We start from the raw sequence: 23,800 nt of genomic DNA, 5'->3' as shown, positions 1-23,800 counted from the left end.
GTTCATCATCAAAGATGTTCTCCGGTTCCGGTGCCTGCCGCTGCATCTCTTGACTAGCGGCCCGTCGAATCCGGATGGTCTTCTTCGAACGGAATTGGGCACACGCTGGGCAATTTTCTTTGTTGTGCTCTGGTGATAAGCACTTGTTGCATACTGTATGCTTGTCAGAGTGCGGGAATTTTGAGTGGCATTGTGGGCACCTTTTGAACGGGCTCCTTTCTATCAACAGCAGGCCCACGTGGCGTCGAAAGGCCCAACGGCCCGCGTCGACGACCGGATCAAGATGGAAAGGTTGGTCGAGTCAAGAAGTACCGAACGAGAACAATACCGTCGAAGTCGAAGGCCTTTTGGCCTTTAAAGTAGTTTAGTTTCGGTTTCCGAAGTTGGAGTAAAGGAATAACATCCGAACCCAATGGCGGAAAAAAACAATCTGGGGATGGAGAAGATGCCCATGCGCACTGTAGTCCAGGGGAGGAGTCACCTATCTTGTGATACTTCGAAGACTCTTCCAGGACAACAAAGTGCAATCATCCAAACCCAACACTAGGCGGTGATCTATGCACAAGATATGAATTCAGCAGCCCACATGCCTCGAACATTACGTTAGAGTGTGTTTTTAAACTCACATTGAGGGAGCGCCCTCAGCACCCTACTATGTTGGAAAAAACACAGTAAATGGGAGATAAGTGGGGAATGCCTTGGTGAAAATAAAGTTGGACCAAAGAATATTAAAAACAAATTTAATAACTTGACAAAAAGAAAAATTGGGCATGTATAAGCAGTTAGGGATGAACCTATTCAGTCCACTATGGGGAAGTTAAATATAATGTGTGCGTATATTAGGGGAAAAGCACAGTTGGATGTCTTTGATGCAATAGCTTACAGTGCTCATACTGCAGCTTAGTAAATATTATGTTTGAATAAAAAAAAACATACCTGAATATGAAGAGCAGGCACCGTGGATGAGGGTTTATTAGAAAAAAGCATGCCTTCATTACTAATATCATCTTCAAATAAAAGGGAAGCCCGCTGTGTTCTTTTGTTACTGTAAACAGACAAATAACATTTTTGGAGTTATACTTTTACCAGTAACAAATGATTTCCTAGGAAGGTCAAGAATTGACCTTGTACTGACCCACTCTCCAAAACCAAGACATTACCAAAGGTCCTTCCTGGAATTTGAAGAGTGCTGGCTAAACATGTATTTTTTTTTTTTAAACAGATTTTATTGCCATTTGTTTCATACATCATTCAATTTTGCATTTCTCATAATCATTTGTTCACATCTTTACAGTGCATTGCTCTTTCTCCTTTCAATGCCTTTAACAAAGTAAACTATTCAACTTGTTCAATCGGTTCCAACTCCCAATCCCCCCTCCCTCGCTCCCCCCTGAACTAGTCACTAACTTTCCGGTGTGTGTATGACAGCGGTGTGTGTTTCTTCTTCCTCCTATCTTTGTCTGAGGTCTACGCGAGGTACGGGGGGGGCGACAGTCCCCTCAGCTTTCATCGTACCTTAAGCCCTCTAAGTCCCTATCTCATTGCCCCCACCCTGCGGTGGAGAATTTGAGGATCGTCTGTTGTGTCGTCTAGGTCTGGTATTCGTAAATCATTCACTAGGCTCCCCAGGCTCTCGGTTTTTCTAGATTTCCTATCCCTCAATTAACCGCACGCAGCAAGATTCTATTTTCTGCGTCTGCCCACATCTCCAGGTCCTATTTGTGGGCCTCTCACAGACTTCCAGTTCTTCGTGATTTCCCTTTTTTTGCTAGTATGAAGGATAAGTCTTGAAACCTCCCAGTGACCTTTGTTTTGGTCTGTGCGGAACTTCCTTATCTATTATAATCTCAACAGTTGTGAGTACCTCCTCCCAGAATCCCCTCAGGCCCAGACAGTTCCACAGCATGTGGAGGATATGTGCCTCTCTGTCCCCGCATCTTGGACAGGCCGCGTATTCTGTTTGGAAGTAGCGCCCGATTCTGACCGGCGTGAGGTACGCCCTTTGAAGTACATAATAGTTTATGAGCTTGAACCCAGTGTTCCTAGAAACCTTCAAGGAGTGCTCTACTATGGTATCCCACTCTTTTGCTATAATCGGTACCCCTAGGTTCTCTTCCCATTGCGCTCTTAGTCGCTCCATGGGCTTCTGAACATTTCGTCTGATGGATGCTGGCTAAACATGTATACACATTATGACTGCTCCTATGCAATGATCCCCCATTATGCCAGAGTAGGCCTCGTGATGACAACCATAACCAGAACGTCAATAATTACCACCAGAATGCAGGGGCTGAGATTATATAATGTGTGGGCACCAGTAAACCATGCATCAATGCATCATGGATGCCCACAATATGTTCTGAATTAGCATCCTAGTGTCAGAGTCAACACTATTGCAGGGGTGGGCACCACTGTGCAGATACTCATAATAAATCAAGAATCCCCACTATGGTGCCAGGGCTGCCATTATAGCATGGGTCAGCACCATGTGCCATGAAAGCTTACTGTATGTCAAGAATTAGAACCATTGTGCCAGGACTAGTATGGATTGCCAAAATATGACAGGAATACTCATCATTTTTGCAGGGCCAGCATTTTACCACAGTAGGGATATAGGCACAACAACTCCATGTGCAGAAACACACACAGAAAGACACACACGCATGCATGCAGGCACACGCGCACGTGATGCAGGTTATTTTTCTTTCTTAGCTATGGACCATTTCTCCCACTTTCCAAGGTCAGAATAGTTCCTGACAGGTTTCTTTCCTCAAGGTGAGGGAGATCGCAGTTAATGTCTATTGGCTGAGGCAAACGGTCACTTACACCTCCCAGTAATGCTGGGTAGCATATATGCCCTGAACATAGGGCAAACACAGTTTCTTGAAACACCAATGTCATTACTGTCAGGCGAAGTGGGTTTGCCTATGATCCTAAGGGGAATTACAACAGCATTTAGGACATATACCTTGATAGGTTGATATCACCATTGGTAGATGCACCCACGGTGAAACTTATAGTGACATTGTGGGAATGGGAGAGGCACTCGCACTTAGTGGGTGCCTGGAGACTATGGAATGTGACAAATTGGGAGTACTCTCTATACGCCAGGTCCACGTTTAAACGTCCAGTTGGACAAAATCAATGGAGAAAGAGCTAACAGATCTTGAGAACTCTGTTAATGTGTTGGAGTGTATCCTCCCTACAGACCCATAGGATAGACCCAAACTAGCTACAGAGAGGGAAAAATATGCAGTCAACCTAGAAAAGCTGCGATACCACAGAACTATGGGGCCAGAACTACCATGCAGAGGGTGGAAGAGTGAGATGGCATGGCTTACCCAGACTGCAGACCATGGTCGCCCGATTACCCACATTAGGAACGTGACGGAAGATGTAGTCTTCGCTCAGCGCAATAGCCACTACGTCTTTATCAACTACTACTGTGATCTATACAGGGAGCAACCACAGGTGTTGGCAGTGGAGATGGAAGCTTTCCTGAACAGGGCACCTTTGACCCGGCAGGGAATGTTAGAGGGGAAAGTACTGGAAGGACCCATCTCGGAACTGGAAATCAAAGAGGCCATAGCGGAGCTGGCACGTAGTAAAACTCCAGGGACAGACGACCTATCAGCTGAACTTTATCACAGATCTGCAGCTCATCTTGCTCCTAAGTTAGCTACAATGTACACGAGGGCTCTAGAGAGTGGCTCCTTGCCGGTTACTACTAGAGAAGCTCTCATAGTGTTCATCCTCAAACCTAAAGACAATGCCCTCACCATGTCAGACCATAGGCAGCTATCCGTGAAATATACAGACTACAAAATCCTCAGTAAAATGTTGGCTAATTGATTACTGTCACACCTGAATGCTCTGGTTCATCATGACCAGAAAGGCTTCATTCTGCAGTGTAGCACCTACCTCAATATCAAGAGATTGTTGTGGGTCCTGGACAACCCCCCGGCCCAGTATCATGCCACTGCACTGATACGCTTTCATTTACAACCATTTTACATGCTCACGTTTAAACTTGACATCTTTCTTGAATGTTGACATTTGACACACTTTTTGCTTGCGTGCTTGTACTGATACTGTCCCAAGAAATAGCTCTACTTCAACTAACACATCTTCGTTAGCACATAATCAGAAGCCTTGAACATTCTGTATGAAAGCTAAAGTTCAATGCGCAAAATGGTGTTTATTATTATTTGCTCAGCGACAGATTTGTGAGGGTAGAATCAATAATGGCAGCCTGACAGACCTCGGCACGGCAACATGGGTAATGTATATTACATTAACATCACTCTTTGTTTAGTTAGAGGAGCATTTCGCCGGCACTGCGTGGTCGACCAATGCTGGAAATCCAGCTCAGCTGATTCCTGTTTACCTCCTGAGAGGAATGAAGCCCAGCTCACCACCAAGTCGGGTTTCTTGACATCACTTACACAAAGGTAACTAGGGAGTTAGATTACCCTACATGGATTCTGGCAGATTCACCCACACTAGGCGCACTAGGTTAGGTAGCACTAGGTAGGAGCAAAATATAACAGTAGTTATACACTTGCATATATTCTCTGTAAAAAGCACAATGGTTGTTGAACTGTTTAAGCATGGGCGGAAAATCCGTTCCGCTCGCGGATTTTCGGTAAATTCGCAATCCGCGAACGCTCGCGAATTTACCGAAAATCCGCAAATTCGCACGCAGCGGATTTTTTTTTCTTGGTGATACAATTTTGCGGCGTGCGGCGTAAGTTCGCAATTGCGAACATGTAGGTGCGGCGGGCAGCAACAATCTCGCACTCGCGTAATTACAAAATTTGCAATTCTGCACAAGAAATCCACTAGCAAGCAGCATAGACCTTCAGAAAATGATGATTTTTATCAGAATAACTCCTCAGGTTGACATTTGCCTGCACTTTTTTGGATTTGAGGACTTTTGACTTTCTTTGGATCACTTTTGGATTAGAAATCAACTTTCACAAGTAAGTTTTTTTGGGGCATTACAGTTGCTGTTCTGCAGAAAAACGAGTTTTGCTAAACTGAAAGCACTCAGCAGGTGCAAAAGTTCAAATTCATCAGTAGTATCCATTCCCCCATAGTGCTTCCTGACTAGGGCCCCTCCAGAGTTCAGTTGCTAGTTGCAACAATTGTATGACCCTCACAGCCGGATCATAGAATAGCTACAAGTAGGCCACAAAGGTCCTGGAAAATAAAATTGCACTGCAACAGAAAGCAAATTACAGATAAGGAAGCAGGTGCCAGACTGGATTTTTAAAACAGTGACACATTAATAAATCAACCCCAAATTAATTCATGTCAGTTGAAGCAGGGCAGGTGTACTTGCTTTTTATCCCCATAATCTACAGTGATGATGATGAACCAGAGGGTGGCATTGATGTACCAGAGTGTGGCATGGGTGAAACAGAGGGTGGCAGTGTTGAAACAGAGGGTGCTGTGAACCATTGATGATGAACCAGACGTAGAAACAATATAGTCGCGACCGTTACGTGCCGACAAGTAAGTTCGCAATTGCGAACTGGTACAAAATCCTCGCGAACTGGCAGAAACCATTGCGAACACTATAAAAACAAAAAAATCCGCAAATTCTCGAGAATTTGCGGATTTTGCGGATTGCGAGTTCGCAAATACGCAAATTCGCGAACACCAGATTCGCAAAATTCGCCCATGCTTAGAACTGTTCATCTTCTTCATCATTCTCGTAATGCTGATCCCACTATTCTGTTTCCTTCTATTGATTATTGCAGCACACATATTTTACGCAAGAATCATGATGCTCCAATAAATATTGAAACGCCATGTTGTTTATTTCTTGTGTATCTTTTTGGGTATGCATGGTTTACCAAACAAAAAGGTTCTAGATCTGTTACCATGATTTCCTTGGGGAGTCAGTGTTGTCATGTTCTGACATTGCTCATTTCACCTGTTACCTTACCTTGTTAGGGGTAAAATTGGTGCACTCTAAGCTAGCAGGACAAAGGCCAACATATACTGATGGTGTGCAATAATCAGTCTTTCACAATTGTGACATTTATGTTGTCTAACAAATGCACAGTTTTAGTGAGAAAGTATAAGTCTTATGACAAATCTAGATAGACTTACGTAAGGCATTTGATAGTCTGGACGGGGGGGAGTGGTTATGAGTCGCATAAACGTGGGCCCAGCATGGGACAAATGGGTCACTCTGCTGTATTCTGGCACCTGGGTGTGGGGCTGGACGGGCTGTTGTATATCAAAGGCGTTTACAATATACAGAGGGATGCGGCAGGGCTGTCACCTAACTCTAATGCACTTTGTGTTAGAGGTTGAACTTCTGCCAGTGTGATTAGAATAGAAGGAAGAGGAAAGGGCATCCCGCTACAAGACACTGAGCACATTTTCTCGCTACACATGGACGACATGCTCCTGTACCTCCATGACACAGATATACAAATTCCCTGAAGCTTCAACATCCAGACCACCCTGGATATCGTTTCCGAGCTACGCACTAATTAAAGGAAATCTTGTTCTTTCCCAGTGTCCAAGAGTTCCGTGATCCTTTGCGGCTTAATCCTCAATATACCGTTGAAAGGGCTCCCCAACTCCTTAAATGCAGAGGGATAATATGGGGATCACTCCAGAGTGGACATTAGGGAAGGGAACATGAGGGAGGTGCATCCACCCTTAGTCTGTAGCATAGCGTTCCTGCAATATTAAACTGCCAATTATGGCCAGAATTGCACTGCCTAAACTGGTAATCTTCCCAAGAGTATTATACTACTTTGAACCTGCCCGTGTGGATACCGCAGAGCTGGTTCAGGGACCTAAACACCTTGCTGCGTGACCTGGTCTGGGAAGGGGGTAGGCATCAGATCTCATTGGAGGTGTTAAGGTGCCCAACGGGGATGGAAGGCAGGGGGGCACCTGACTTTGAACTGTACTTGTTGTAGGCCCAACTGCAGTGGCTGGCTAGATGGCTGCCCAGATTTCACAAGACAGATTTAGGGGATGTGGGGGGACTCGAGCCCCAATCACGTTGTTGCTGGGAGTGCAACTGAGGGTGTTGCGGCACCCAGAGTTCCGAACTACTGCCCTTCACTGCTGGAAATTGGTGGTCCACCGTTCACTATACGAGCATACTTTGACAGTGGTTGGTTTGCCCACATCTGGAGAAGGATGCTTCATGTTCGCAGAATGTGAGGCTTGACCGAAATGGGGCTCAAAACAGTAGAAGACTGTCATATGGATTGTGGCTTTGCAACCTATAGGACCTAGACAGGGAAGACAGCCTATCACCATCAGAATTCCTGGCCTAGGTCACACTTATGAGGTTGATGCGTCGCCTCTGCGTGGGGTCTGGAGGAGCCACCTACACACGACCAGCTCCAGATGCTGCTGACTTTCGGTGGTGGACGCAGGCTCATCTCATGGATATATCAGACCGCTTTATTCATAGAAACCAAAAAATTATCAGCTCTACAGACCGGCTGGGAAACTACAAAAACACTTACAGGAGATACTAAGTCAACACAATTGTGTAATGTACTTATCTTTAAGCTAAACGGAGTAATGGGACACACCAGAAATTACATGTGGCTGAAAAACTCCCATCAGACCACCATGATGGCGGAGTATCGTCACGTGGGATACGGATGGTAAATCCACTCTTACCCAACCCATCAGGTGATGGTGTAAAGATGGATTCAGAAGTGACCCTCTAGCCACAATGTATTTCAAAGTGGTGGTGATGGTGTACAAAGTGAAAAAATGTGAGGTAAAAATAACTACTGTAACAGAAAATATGTTTAATGAGCACTGTTACAGTGTTTTTTTTTTTGGATTATAAACTTTTATTGACATACAGACACAGTTACACAGCAGTGTGCCTACAACCGTACAGGGCCGGCAGCGATACACATATATTAACACAGTGGAGCTTTTGTCAAGTAAGAACATATATAGGAAGGATCTCACATGGGTATAAACCAGAGTCACAACCAAAGGGAGGACCTAACAAAACAGATCCAAGCACTTGGGCAGCTGCGATTTTAAGCTTGGCAATTGCTATATGGGGTTGAGGGCAACGGAGCCAACGATCAGGTCATCCCTTCAGTAGGCTAGGGGGGGAGAGCACTTATCCAGCTCTCAATGCACTTGAAATACTGTTAAACAGGGTATGCAGCCGGCAGATCAAAGGGGCCGGGCAGAGGGTCCTTACAGTAGACTGTATTTATCAGGCATAAACCCACATATCCGACATCATTGCTTGCATAATCAATTCTCGTATGACAGAAATCCGAAAACAGCATAGACATATCACAGTTTCCCCCATCCATCCCTGACCAAGACAAGGCATGCAAGTTCAAACTGATTCAGCCGTTAGCGTAATATCCTCAGTGGCAACGTCCTCCTCTCCTTGTGTGGCAGTTGCAAGAAGATAAGTCTGCAGAGGACCCCATATGTCAGCTGGCCTAGAGTTGAGAGGCAGCAATTCTGAAAATATACCGTACTGTTCTTGGCAGTATAACATGTCATGCAGCCAAACCTTGAATTTAGGAGCTCTGCCCCGACCCCACCTACACGCCACGTGTCTTCTTGCCAGTAATATTGCCACATCAGTATATTTCCTAACTGTTCGTGCAATCTTTGCCGTGTATCCTAGTAGGAACAGCTGTGGATCTAAAGTTAGGGCATCTCCTATCATAAGGGAAAGTCCTTCACACACCTGTGACCAGTATTCCTGCACTTGCGGGCAAGTCCACGCTAAATGAAAGAAGTCCGCCCCCTCCTGACCACACCTCTCACATCTGTCCGAGTCAATCAGACCAAATCTAAATTTCCTAGCCGGCGTATAGTATAACCTATGAAGGAACTTATAATGTATTATTTTAAAACGACAGCTGGACATCACCGCTCCTGAAAGGTCACAACTATACTCCCATTGCTCGTCCGTTATCTCCCTGCCAAGATCTGATGACCAATGCGCCCTGGCCGTACTCTCCACAACAGGCATTTCCTCTCGTAGGCTTCTATAAATATTAGACACTAAATGCGCACCATCAACGCTATTCACCACTACCGTGAGTGGGGTCACACTGGGGGGTTCACGAGGGTATTCCGGCAGCAAGACCCTCAGGCCTTCCCGTAACCGTATATAATAAAACAACTCCAATGGGGTGGGTTCATTTTCCTGAAAGAAATCCTCCCGAGACCGAAATAGCCCTTCGCGGAAAAGATCACCCCATTTATGAATGTGTAGCCGACGACACAGCCTTTGGAATCCCACCTCTTGAAGGAGTGCTATCCGCGGGTGATAAGACAGTGGCATCCGAGCCGTGTATAGTAATGGGGCCTGCAGCTTCCTCCCTATTCGATGCCATGCATCCATCGTACAGGTCACTGTATTAGAATGCATATCCAATTCAGATGTAGGGGCATGAACCACGCCTGCCAGCGGTAGCGGATGGGCTATCCAACCCTCCGCCGCCACCTGCGGCATGTAGGGTGACGGTTTCAGCCAATAATACAGGTATTGTGCCTGAGCACTCAAGTAATATGCCTCGAAATCAGGCACGTCAAATCCGCCCATACGGTACGGTTGTGTCATAACTGCCCAGCGGAGGCGTGCCTGCTTGCCCCCCCATACAAGACGTATAAGCTCAGAGCGTAGGGTTTTGAAGAAGAATGCGCCTGGGTAGTAAGGAACGTTGAGGAACAAGTATAAGAAGCGCGGTAGAACCACCATTTTTATGAGGGAGATTCTCGCCGCCATCGACAAGGGCAATTTAATCCATCTGGTCACTGAATCCGCTAGTTTAGTAATAGCTACTCCGTAGTTCGCACGTAAGGTATCCCCCCTATCTCTCGATATATGTATGCCCAGGTAGCGCAGTTCAGAGGTGCACCACTCAAGTGGGTATTCCAGCGGGAACTCCGATATTGCTGGCGTTAGAGGGAAGAGTTGGGACTTACCCCAGTTAATAGAAACGCCAGAGAGGCCTCCGAAGGTGACAAATTCCCGCAGTAATGCATTCAAGTTAGAGCTGGGATCTTTGACGTATAGGGTAACATCGTCAGCATATAACGAGATAGAAAGCTGACGCTGGTGGTAATTGAAGGCGCTAGCCTTATGAAGTTGCCGGATTCGACAGGCCAATGGCTCTATCGCCACGGCAAACAGTAAGGGGGAGAGAGGACATCCCTGGCGGGTTCCTCTTGTTATTGCAAAGGCGTCAGATAGTTGGCCATTCGCGAGTACTCTCGCCGTTGGAGCCGTGTATAACAACCGTACCCAGTTTACGAATATCGGGGGGAACCCCATCCTTCGCAAGACTGTGAATAGGAACCCCCATTCCACCGAATCGAACGCCTTTGACGCATCCAGAAAAACTGCGGCTAGAGGGATCTCAGGATGTACCGTTTGGATCAGGGAGAAAACCGTGCGAAGGTTGTGTGAGGTCGATCTCGTTGGGACAAAGCCCGACTGATCAGGCAATATGAGTGTAGTCATAAGTAAAGATAATCTCGTCGCCAGCACCTTGGCCAGAATTTTGGCGTCACAATTCAAGAGCGACAGTGGGCGGTACGAGTCACAGTATGCAGCATTTTTCCCCGGTTTGAGGAGAGACGTGATAATCACCTCACGCATAGACCTCGGAAGTACACCCACTTCTAAGGCATCTTCAAATACCTCCCGCAGAACAGGTGCAAGGACCTCTATATAACATTTATAAAATTCTGCGGGTAAGCCATCGTGACCCGGCGCCTTCCCATTGCTCAAGGACATAATGGCATCCCGCACCTCGTCCAACTCGAAGGGCGCCCCTAGAAACTGTCTGTGGACATCGCTTATCCAGCAGAGTGCAATGTCCCCCAGATAGTCATCCAGGTCCACTTCACCGACCGCCCGTGAGGTATAGAGTTGTTCATAGTGTGTTTGGAGTGTATTCAGAATCCCAACAGAATCCCTGTGTATCTCCCCGTCCGTTGTGGTCAGTTCTAGGATAGTATTTGAACCCCGTGCCACCCGCACTGCCATGGATAGCGCTCTTCCCGGTCTCCCTCCCTCGATATAAGCGCGGGCCCGCCAGTGCTTTCCCTTGAATGATACCTCCCTTTGCGCTTCTGCCTCGTATTCCGACAGTTTAGCCCTGAACTTGCACCGCATGTCTCCAGTAGCCCCTCGAACCATGCCATCCTCCAGAGTTTTGAGGTCCTCCTCTAACCTACTAAGAGCACGTTGAATGTCCCTCAGCACCCCAGAGCTCTTAGCAATGCACCATCCCCTCACCGTAACTTTGAAAGCCTCCCAGACTGTCTCTACAGAGTCTACAGTATCTTTATTCCGGGGAAAAAAATCTTCTATGTCTGTTCTAAGTTCTTCGCGGAAGACAGTATCTATCAGTACACTAGGGTGTAAGCGCCAAGGTGGGCGTGGTTTATTAAATCCGGGCATGTCTAGAGCCGTCAAGACCGGGCAATGGTCGGAATGTGTCCTGGGCAGATGTTTAGAGTGCAGAATATGTGGTGCTAGATTTATGGATACAAAAATGTAATCAATTCTGGCCCATGTTCCAGTGTGTGGGGTAAAGTGCGTTCCATCTAGAGTATCAGGATGCACTCGTCTCCAACTATCGATCAATCCTTCCTCTTCAACTATCCCTCTAAGGGAATCCCTCGCCCTAGTATGGTATGTTGAACATCCATCCGCTCTATCTAATCTCGGGTGCAGGGCCACATTGAAGTCTCCACCCCAGATCAGGTGCCTGGAACCCACATCCAATATACCCCCCCAGAGTTGCGCAAAAAAGTGAGGATCATCAACATTAGGCGCATAGCAGTTGGCAATGGTGATCGTTTCTCCACCCAACCTCCCCCATACAATCACATATCTCCCCTCCTTATCAATCAGTTGACCTTGCAGTGTGAAGGGGAGGGCTCGGTGTATAAGTATAGCAGTGCCCCTGGAATAAGAGGAGTAGTTCGAGAAAGCCCTTACACCCGCCCATCTCGCGCCGAATGTGGAGGCAGCCGCTGGGGGTTCGTGAGTTTCTTGCAGCATAACCAGTTCAGTTTTTTATAGTCTTTATTTCGAAGTTTTCCTTCATAAAAGACATAACATACATAAAAATTTATCAGAAGCAAAAAGAAGAGAATGATATTAATCAAAATCAAAATTTAAAAGGGATAAACCTTAATATAAGCAAATAACCACTTAATACATTTTTTCTTTTAGCAGTTATCAACAAAAAAAACTATACCAACAATATCTGGAACAGTTTCCATTATACACAATGTTAGAACCAACGAATATAACAGACAATATGTCCCAGATCATAATCAGTCAATTTCAATTTCGAAATAATCTAGTTAAATTAATGATGGACGCTACTTGCTAGCTTCTTTGATATACCTTGCTCGGATTACCCAAGCCCATCCAAGATATTTTGCCAAACCAATAGACATCCACTCAGCTGTATTAGTTCTTAGAATGTGTATTGCTTCTTTACACACCCGTATTTTTGTTCGACGACAAACTGGTTTGAGCCACTTCAGACGGGGTGCGCGATAGGCATGACATTCGAATAAGAAATGGCTCTCAGTTTCGTTAACATCTAGACAAAAGGGGCAATACATTTTCGGACTATTCTGCCATTTGTTAGTAAATTCCCTAATTGGTAAAGTGCCTACTCTGAATTGATGATAGAGTTTTCTATCTAGGCCTTTGGTGATGTTATCCCAATACGTCTCAAGTTGGGGAATTACTTTATAAACTAAGAAGGTACTGGTAAGTGAAGAACCAGCTGAAAGTGAAATCATGTCATTTTTAACGACTGACCAGAACAACTGTTTAAACTCATTCTTTGAGGGAAAGGTTTGATTACCTGGGTCTGACCAATGTAACGGTAGACCCATCTTAAGGAGGGTTGCTTTAATACTTTTGAACCAGGGTATATATCCTGAGCCAAAAGACAGTTGAACCTTCCGAAGCTCATTAGCGAACATTATCAATTCTGGGGTAGACCAAATTCTTCTCCATAAAGCAACCATTCTAAACAGAGCTTGATTTTTAAGAGATTGGCAGCCCATATCGAGCAATAGTGGGATTGCGGGGGTTGAGGGCGGTAAACCTACCAAACTTCGAAAAAATTTGTTCTGTATTTTATCTAGTGGTACAAGATCAGCGTGACCCCATAGATCAGAGCCATAAAGAACGGCCGAACTAATTTTGGCCTTATAGATTTTCGTGGCAGGAAGTACTCTTTTCGTGAGGGAGCAACGCTGTTCCTTCACGAGACACCCTGATAACCTAGCTAGTTTGAGGCACATAGCCTCAATCTGTTCTTTCCACCGCAGTCTATAATCAATAGACACGCCTAGGTAGGTCATTACCCATACTTGCTCTAATGATACTTCGTTCATGGTAACATAACCCTTACGTGGTTTATATTTTGTAAATACCATAAACTTGGTTTTCGAGACATTAATCTCCAGATCATTTAGTTTACAAAACTCCGTGAATTTATTAATGGCAGTTTGCAACCCCACCTGGGTTTTGGCCAGAATCAGGGTATCGTCGGCGAAGATTAAAAGTGGGAATTTAGTCCCTCCCAATACGGGGCATCAGATGAAACAGACGAAAGGAACTCCACTACCTGATTAATAAAGAGAAGAAAGAGGGATGGTGCCAAGACGCACCCTTGTCTAACTCCCCGCGTAACAGGGAATGACTCCGTTACTTGGCTTTGGGATCCCCATCTCACTCTCGCAAAGTTGTGATTATGTAACCTAATCGTTAAGTCTAATAAGTCAGGAGGCATTCCCATTTTACTTAGTGCCAACCACATCTTGTATCTAGGGACCAGGTCGAACGCAGATTTTAAATCTACGAACGCAGCGTATAATGTACCTCCTCCTAGATGCACCGTCTTCCAGTAAATCATGGTGAATCTGACTACCTGGTCGATAGTGCTTGTGTTGGCTCTAAAGCCTGCCTGTAGTGGGGACAAGATATTTTCTTCCCTCGCCCATGACTGTATTCTGCCTAACAGCAATCTGGCCATTACTTTTTGTAGTGCGTCGATAAGGCTAATGGGGCGATAATTCGCCGCACTAGACTTATCTCCTTTCTTATGTACTGGAAGAATCTCTGCCCCTCTCCAAGATACCGGGATATCTGCTCCCAAAGCAATGGCATTAGCCAGGGCAGTGATATACGGGACCTAATTTTCCATATCATATTTAAAAAGGTCTACTGGGACACAGTCCATCCCGGGTGCTTTGCCATTTTTACTTAATTGTATCGCTACCTCCGTCTCATGTTCACTAAAGACCACATGTCCGCAGTTCACCAACTGTGGAAGAATCAACATTCCCTCCTCGCTGGGATTATCATTTATTTGCTTACCACAAAACTGGGCTGAAAAAAACTCAACCCACGTATCCGCCGAGACATGGTTAGTTGGGGTTTGCTGGTCACCACATCCTCCCCATTTAACTACCTGCCAGAATTTCAATTGGTTACCTGATAGACTGGCCTCATAAAGGTCCTGCCAACGATTATCATCCCATATAGTTTTGGCAAGTTTTAGGGTTTTTCTGTACTCCGCCCTCGCAATTTTAATTGCCTGAGTATCCCTAGTTTTAATTACAGATATCAGGCGATTATGCGCCTTCCTACAGCTTGCATCATACCATTTTGCCCCCAAATTACCTTTTTTATTATGTTTAAGACCACCTTTAAACGTAAAATGGGTTTTTATTGTGGTAAATAATGATTCATGAATTGGGCCTACCTGATCAAGAATGCCCCTATTTGCCAATATTAGCTCCAGCTTTTCAGTAGCCAATATGACATCCTTGGAGATCTTAGACAGAACTCTAGGGTCTTCCACAATCTTATCCCAACGAAGCCTACGACAATTGTTACTAAGGACTGCATTCGCTGTTGTATAGATATCAACATTTTGTTTTCTATCTATGCCCAATTCCATTTTTAACGTGATTGACAAGGGGTTATGGTCACTTTCGGGACGTGCGATTACTTCCATATCTACCAAAAGATTCCAGTACTCCACTTTAAATAAGCAGTAGTCAATACGGCTGTTACTATAGCCATTGTCGAAAGTGGGATTTCCTGCAAGGTCAGACTTGGACCTCCCATTGGCTGCCCTCAAGTTCCTCTCCAGACATAGCCCAAGCCAATGTAGCCCTGCCTCTGTTGCTTTAGTAACTGGTGGTAGGGTTAGGCTGGGAATGTTCCAAAGCTGGTCAGCTTCCTCATAGCAACCATCATCCATAGACAATATGGGCTCAATTGTACAGTTCAAATCACCCAGTAACATTACACAATTGTCAGTACCAATGTCATTTAACAAGAGTTCAAGATCATTCATCACTTCAGGGCATTTTCCCCCAGGTCTTCCCCTTGCATAAACGTTGATCACGAATAGATCCCGAGTTTCAGCCCTAGTCAATTTCAAACCCATGAGATCATCATTCGAAGTTGGTAACTCATATATCCTGACATTTAGCGATTGGCGAACCCAAATTACAAGCCCCCCAGACGGCCGTCCCCTTGGGCCTTTGTGAGCTAGTTTGTAAAAATTCAAAAAGCCCAGCCGAAAAAGTGCTTCCATCGACCAAGATTCTTGAAAAACCATGACATCATATTGCTCTGTAAAAATCCCCCAGTCAATCTCAGCCATTTTACCCCTTAGCCCTGCAATATTCCAAGACAGTACCTTTAAACAATTTACAGGCTCACAAGGGGGATCAATCGGTAAAAGAACTGGTAGGTCTATTAATTCAACTGGACCTTCACACGACACATTAGACACAATAGAACACAAACCCTCAGTATATTCTTCTACCATCGAGACAACAAGAGAATTATTACTCAAGTGGTCGTCCAAAATTTCCACCACATCAAATCCTAGGGAGATGGCATCTTCCACTAGCTCCCGTGTACAATTTAGAATTGAGGGTGAAATAACCTTTGTCAAACCTAGATGTCCCTGGTCATTAACCATTAATCCACTATCATGTCAATCTACTCCATCCAACCAACTAAGTGGAGCAAATCGATTTGAGAGGTGGGGCCGGAACAAAGGATGGATGGACACATCAGGAAAGGAACGTTCTCTTGAACCATTCCCAATAGGGAAATGGTTGTAGTTTGAAACAGTATTAATTTTTGGGTAGAAATATTGTAATGATAGGGTCTGTACATCACCAATACGACTAAATCTGGGCTCTCTGCAAATAAGTTCAGCAACCCAAGGTTCTCTAAAACTAATAACAATACAGTCACCCTCTAGATCTTTTTTACTATATCCAACCCACTCTACTCTTCTGACATTGAGTATGACTGCCTTCGTGGGGTGCGGTAAGGGTCGGTTCTTATTTAGCCAATAGTTGACTTTATTACGTAATTCGTTATAAGATTCCTGTTTACCTACTTCCAAGGGAGCCACACCAGTTAAAATAACAGTATAGGGTAGTGATTCCGGAGGAAGGTTCACATTACGTTTAGTACTAGCCATTCTAGGCTTTTTATTGGCTGGATTAGTTTTAGGTACAGGCTTGGGGGTTTTAGATATAGTGCTAGGAACGGGGATGGGATTATTTGCAGTAGAGGGTTTACTATTTCTATTTACTACAGAAACCTGAGTACGTCCAGAATTAGTTACTTGATTGGAAGCACTTGGGGCATTTAATGGCCCAGTCGGTTTTCTTGTAACCCCATCAGTTACGTCCTTAACTTGCTCAGGGGGAATTACTTGTGGCACTACCAGGACTGAGCGATGTAATAAATTGTTAGAAATGGACATATTTTCTTTAATTAATGTTTCCATTAGGTCCATTTTATCATTTAGGAGCCTTGTTCTTTCAAAGATAGGTAGTAGGAGTGATTTGATCAAGAACTCAATTTTCCCCAATAAGGTGACTTCAATGCCACCATCAGCAGCGTTAATACTCCCTGGGGGTTCTAAAAATCTAGATGACAAAGAGGGTTGAGGAATGACAGCAGAGGTTGAGCTTTTCGAATGCGGAGTACCCTCACTATGGATAGAATCCTCTCTTTTCCTTTTGCTCGTTTTACAAGCGGACTGGTTCTCAAAAGACTTGGGGTGAGGATTAATAACAGAACCAAGTGTATTATCAGGGGGCTGCTTTACTGGGTCGCTAGCCTTATACTCAGGAGAATGTCTAATGGAACTACTTTCCAACGAATTGTCAGAATCTGAGTCTAGGTCCCCAGTATCTTCTACCAATACGACATCCTGATTAAGTGTGGTCGAAGTAACATCTCTAGTATTTAAAACAACATCTGTCTGGTCAGTCAATGGGACCGGGGAATGGGCATTATGAATCGGTCCTAGTGAGGAACGCCTACCAGTCACCAAGTCCAACGATAGGCGCTTTTCAACCAGGGCGATTTCATTTTCCAAAACGCGAGTAGTGCGCTGGAAGAATTGGTCTATGGTGCCAGTAAAAACCCCATTAGAAGTAGACATCTGCACTTGCCTGACTTTGCCGGAGCGAAGAGACATATTAAAAGGCGTGGGAGGAAATAGATTAATATACAAATATTAAAAAACAAGAATAAAAGGTATACCAAAAATAATTGGAATATCATAAAATACCCAAGATCACAATGAAAATCATCAACAAATCAGTTCAATTAATTACCTCAGGAATCAGTTAAATACAAAAAATAAAAGAATAAAGAACCAAAATCCAAAAGTAAAAATATAAAGGGAGTAGCCCTGCCCGGCCTCGATCGGCCTCGGACGGCCGCTGACGGCCCCGCCCTTGTCCCGGGCTTCTCCCGCGCGCTCTCCCGCGCTGCGGGAGTACTAATGGCCGATATAGATTAAACACACAAAAGGTGGGAGGTGTAGGAGGGGTCGGGGAGAGCGGCCCAGGTGTTGACAATCAGGGCTGGCGGGCGCTCCTGGGAATTGCAGTCCCAGTTGGAGCACACGCACTCGCTCGCAGCCCCGGGGAGTCACTGTCTTCGCCGTTCCCTCCACAAACCTTCAGGCTGCTGCAACAAAGTATCTCTAGCGATGCGGGACCCGCGGAGCGGGTTCCGCGAGAAGTAAAGGTAAAAGCAGGTCAATCCCAGACGGATAAGTCTAAAATCTGCAAAGCGTCCCACACGCCGTCACAAGGGAAAATGCTTATGAGTCCTCGGTGGAAGGGTAGGAGGGGTCGGGGAGAGCGGCCCAGGTGTTGACAATCAGGGCTGGCGGGCGCTCCTGGGAATTGCAGTCCCAGTTGGAGCACACGCACTCGCTCGCAGCCCCGGGGAGTCACTGTCTTCGCCGTTCCCTCCACAAACCTTCAGGCTGCTGCAACAAAGTATCTCTAGCGATGCGGGACCCGCGGAGCGGGTTCCGCGAGAAGTAAAGGTAAAAGCAGGTCAATCCCAGACGGATAAGTCTAAAATCTGCAAAGCGTCCCACACGCCGTCACAAGGGAAAATGCTTATGAGTCCTCGGTGGAAGGGTAGGAGGGGTCGGGGAGAGCGGCCCAGGTGTTGACAATCAGGGCTGGCGGGCGCTCCTGGGAATTGCAGTCCCAGTTGGAGCACACGCACTCGCTCGCAGCCCCGGGGAGTCACTGTCTTCGCCGTTCCCTCCACAAACCTTCAGACTGCTGCAACAAAGTATCTCTAGCGATGCGGGACCCGCGGAGCGGGTTCCGCGAGAAGTAAAGGTAAAGGTAAAAGCAGGTCAATCCCAGACGGATAAGTCTAAAATCTGCAGCATAACCACCTGTACACTGTGTCTGTCCCAATATGCTAACAGTTGCCTACAATTCCGTGCATCCTTCAGTCCACGCACATTCCAGGATATAAAGGTGCATTTGTTAACAGTTCCTGCGCCTAGTGTGACCTATTTCAATCTGTTTTAGGATCGTACAATGGAGCACCCATAACCACAATGCAACATACTCAACAAGTCCACTCGCATCCCTCCAGCATATCACTGTGTTGTCTTGCCCGTGTAATTCGCATTCAACCAACTCATAAAATTCCCACATTTTCCCCCATTCCCCACCCACCACCCACAGAGGCTTCCCCAACTCGCCAGTGCAATCTTCCACCCGTCCCCTCCCCAATGCCCTCAACAATCGAGGGCGAGAAAACACCCTGTAACAACAGTAACAATATGGGTAATACCCGTTGGGTAGCATTCTAGGTGGCAACACAGCACCCCCTCCCCTCCACAAGTTCCCAACAGCGGGACACCCTTAGCCATCGGGGGGAAAGGGGGGTGCCTGGCGATGAGGATCAAGACCAAATTGTGTCAGGCCAAAACCCCCACCCACCGCAAAAATTCAAGGAGTATAGAAATCAATGATCATGTCTATTGCCGTGTAGTAGTCCACACCGTAGTACTCACAGACAGGATTTAGGGCGATATCTGAAGATCAAGAGTCAGGAGATCACTGTTCCTCATCCTCCATGCGGTCTTCTCCGCGGTCAGGCGCAGCCATCCCGTCCCTGTTCTGGAGCGTTGTGCGTTTAAAATGTTTTATAAATTCCTCAACTTGCTGCGGTTTCGTAAAAAAAATTTGGCGGCCCTGGTACGTGATTCGTAGTCTAGCCGGATAGAGTAGTGCGTAATCCACCTGAAGAGTGCGAAGCTTCGCCTTGACGTCCAGAAACTTGCGCCGTTCGTCCTGTACCATAGGAGTGAAGTCAGGGTATATCGTGAAGCGGTTTCCATCATAGTTAAGTGCTTTGGCGGTCCGAGCCGCCTGTAGTGCTGTGTCTCTATCCCTATAGTTCAGCAAGCGGGCTATGATAGGCCTCGATTTCATGCCCGGTTTGGGTACCGGTCCAAGGGATCTGTGCGCCCTCTCTACAATGAACTGGGGGGAGAATGCGTCCGAGCCACCGAAGCCAACAGGAGTTTTTCCACATAGTCCTCCATTCTGCCCACATTGGTGGACTCCGGAATACCCACTACGCGTATGTTATTACGGCGACTCCTCGCCTCCAAATCCTCGTTCTTCGCCGCTATTGTGCGTAGCAGGTCATCCATCCGCGTAAGTCGTGACGTATGTTGTCCTGAGGTATCTTCAACGTCTGAGATCCGCTGTTCCGCTTCCTTCAGTCTCCCCTCATGGACATCCAGCTTGTGCACGACAGCATCCATCCTGGACGATATTCTGTCCACCTTATCAGCAATAGTTGCGAATCCCTGTCGCATCTCACGTAGGATTTCCTGGATATCTGTGGAGTTGGTCGTCTGACTACTAGTAGGATTACTGGTTTCCGTCTGCGGCAGTTGCTCCGGATTGGTACGGGTTGACTTCTTCGCGGCATCAAATGTAAGCTTCGGCTGACGCGCGTCAGGTCGGCCCATCTTACCACCAATCACACACAAGCAGCACAGTGCGCAGTAAAGTGAGCAGCTAGTTCACCACTGGTATGCAGGCTCGGTGAGCACTATCAACGCAGTGTCTGTACCGTCGCAACGAGCGCCAGTAAATATCAGCACTCGGGTGGGGTTTAAATCAAAGTTAATGCCAGTATCTGTCGTCTCCTTCGTCCTCCAATCTCTTCTTCAACTCCGACTTAGGGGTCTCCCAGTGAGACCACCCCACCGCTGTCTCACCGTGCGTCAATTGCCCTCAGGGTGGTAGGACGGTCGCGCACCATTGGCAGTACTCGTGAATTAGGCCCGCAGCACAGTTAGTCGCATGGAGCAGCCTCCTCTCCCAGGATGTTAATTAGCCGGTGAGGGGCGGTGGTCGCAGTCAATAAGGATTAGTAAGTGCCAAAGGTTTTAGTGCATGGCAAGCCACCGCCGTCTCCAAGTGGCCGGTACCACCTGCGTCTCCTGCCTCTTGCACACCGTCGTGCACTTTCACTTTAGGACCCAGTTAATGCCAGTAGCTGGATAGTAGTTGTAGATCCCCAATAATGGCCGCAGCCTCGGCCCCTGCACAGCGCCGCTCGCTCCACTCACCCCGCTGTCAAGGGGCAGCCAGAAGATGGACCGCTGAGATCAGCCGATTCCTGGGTAGCTCCCAAGAGCTGACGGCATATGCAGCCGGCGCTGCGTGCACCGCGATGTCTTCCACGCCTGGGGGTATGTGATCAGCGATCCCCTGAATGTCTCGTGGATAGGCTGAGGGGCCGTTCCTAAGATGGCCTCCACCCCCGACAGCCGTCAGCAGACCGCTGGTCGCACTCAGCAATAAACAGTTTGCCCAGGGGATCTAGGAAATTATAGCGAGTACCTGCAGGGGTAGATGGGCCGAGCAACAGCACTGCTATCTTCAAGGCGCCGCTATGAGGAGTGGAGCTCGGACAGCGCGTCTCGCCACCGCCGCTCTGTTAGTTTCGCGCCTTCCAGGGCCCAGCAGCTGTTACTGGATCCTCGGCCTCGCGTTGTGCGGCAGGCCGGCCGGCTGCATCAAGCACTCCAGGTCGCTGGGCACAACGGAGCCTCCACCAGCCTTGGGGTATGAGCGATCAGCCTGAAAATTTCACCGGAGCACCCGGGCAGCCTCCTCAGCAGATGGTGGCAGTTTCAGCCCAATCACATATCGGTTCGAGGATCGATTATAGGATTAATTGCGCCAGGCTGTGAGAGCCTTACGAAGAGGCGTCCATACACCAGTGCGCCACCTAGCGCCCTTCAGCACTGTTACAGTGTTAAGATTAAAATGACGCTACATAGTGTGAAAATATGACTATGTAAGGGCGTGGTGCAGAGTGGGAAACTAACCTGGGTTACAGTTTGGGGGAAGAAATGGGAGGCTCTGGAGAGGGTGCTCAAGGTGTTACGGAACACGCTTCAAATCTACACAATTGAATTACCTACATGCATACATATCTCACTCTTGAAGGTCCTACTACACATGGACACCTTGAAATTTCCACGCAGGGCCTTGGCAGATGCCGACTTCACTCACATGGCATGGAGTTGCCCATCATAGCGGGATACTGGAACAGAGTGGTGGGAGACGAGGAGTGCACATTAAGAAGGAGCGACTTGCAGACTTTACTGATCTGCATACTGGGTTTCTACCTATGGCAGACAGGCAAAAAAAGTAGGCAATAAATTCCTTACCCTGGCCCTACTCATTGCCCAAAGGGACATAGCGCGTCATTGGCAGTCACCTGAGGGATCACCTTATAGTAGATAGAAAAGAGAGGTGGTGCGTAGGGCTATGGCTCAGGGGGATGCCATTCGAGCAGAGGAATTGAAGGGGTTGGTAGGGAACCCATAACTGGATTATGGGCAGAAGTCCTTGTGGCCTTCATTGACGTGGCCAATTACCCCATAGAACTTTACACCGCAAATCCCTTAGGGACACGTGCTCCTAGCCCTCACATCACAGGCTCTAGTCTCATGGTTGTTTACCATTTAACAAACAAATTACAGAATTTAGAAGTTGTTGGGTCATGTCACTGCAGCACTTCGCGTTACGCCATTGGTGAGTAGGTAAGCATTATCAGTAACTGCATTGGACGATGTGGGTCGAAAATGTGTTCTGCTTTCGTAAGATGCAGTCGGAATGAGAACATCCTTAAAAAAAAATCTGAGGATGTAGGTCTTTTTTGTCATCTGTATCCCAATTGGGAATGACACAAATATGTGTTGATACGCACTATGCTATCGGACTACGAGAACGCTTAAGCAATCGAACAATATTAAAAAAATGCTAACAAAAAAAGTACATAAAAATTTACAAAATGTATCTGAGCACTCAAAGGCAAATGCACACTTATCACAAATGTTAGGTGTTGTAAGAAGGTTTAGAGGATGGCAAAAGAGCAGCATTTTGGGAGGCTCCCAATCAGCTACTTTAAACAAATAAGTGATTCATAGAAGGTAAATTAGAAATACTAGTGATGAGGAGAAATCAAATGGATGACAGTGGCAACCAAATCAATGATGGGGTGGAAAAATTATGTTGCGCCTATTTTTGAGCTTCAAACATATAATTCAATCCATCCAGCATTGTATGTGATCTCTTCTGAACAACTGCTCCTAGCCTTAATGGTAATCCTGGTTACTTAGAGTTCCGGGATACTACGCTTTTGTCATCTGAAGTACTCTATAGGCAATCAAAGCCTCTTATTGTCCTTCCACACAAACGGCAAGTAACACAAAAAACTGGGTTGGAGATAGAGGTTTAGCTCCGCTAAATAGATTAATCAGAATTACAAGTATTTTAATAGGAGTTGTTTTCCAAATAAAGACAATTTTCACCTATCTTTCGTAATAGCAAACAGATCTTCTTCCTCGTCATCAAACAAAGTGGGCTTTTTCTCAACTTTTCCACTCTGTTCTTTTGAGTAGCTTGAATTAACAAGATCGTCTGTCTGCTTTTGTTCAGCAACAGGATTACTGCGGTTCCAATGGTCCTAAAAAACATAAATATAGTACATCTTTACCGAACATTTACAACGTCTAATCAACCATGTTTTTCAAACCACACGCTTACCATACTATCCTGATTCTGCCAAAGACAGTAAAATAAATACTGGAAAAAACACTTTCACTAATTAAAACCTATACACAATGACCATACACTTCTATTTAGTCAATTGTAGTCTTTAATAATGGTGTGTGCAAAATCGTATGCACATTACAAAATAAAAGCAGTACAAAATATTCTAAAAGTATTAGAAAATAGGTATGGATGGTAGGCAAAGGTACGTTGCTAGACATATTTAAAAATCATTTCCTTAAGATCTTATAATAGCAACTGCCCACTAAGCTTGAGGCATGTGCAAATGGTCTTTTGGTGTAGATTTTCAAGGGCT

At 46.2% G+C, this 23,800-nt stretch overlaps 1 protein-coding gene across 3 annotated transcripts in view; it reads right to left on the bottom strand.

The window, feature by feature from the left end:
• The window catches only part of LOC144754851 (WASH complex subunit 2-like), a 770,229-nt gene that overhangs the window by 419,342 nt on the left and 327,087 nt on the right, over positions 1-23,800 (bottom strand). For all 3 annotated transcript variants that reach the window (XM_078643106.1, XM_078643107.1, XM_078643108.1), the window contains exons 19-20: positions 23,244-23,398; positions 937-1,045 (exon numbers count right to left, since the gene is read on the bottom strand). In XM_078643106.1, the coding sequence (XP_078499232.1) occupies positions 937-1,045; positions 23,244-23,398 (264 nt within the window). The remainder of the gene's footprint in view (positions 1-936; positions 1,046-23,243; positions 23,399-23,800) is intronic.

The sequence above is a fragment of the Lissotriton helveticus genome, chromosome 5_1, assembly GCF_964261635.1.
Source record: "Lissotriton helveticus chromosome 5_1, aLisHel1.1, whole genome shotgun sequence".
Classification (NCBI taxonomy): domain Eukaryota; kingdom Metazoa; phylum Chordata; class Amphibia; order Caudata; family Salamandridae; genus Lissotriton; species Lissotriton helveticus.
Note: the sequence above shows the minus strand (reverse complement) of the source record. Positions and strands in the feature narration are given on the sequence as shown.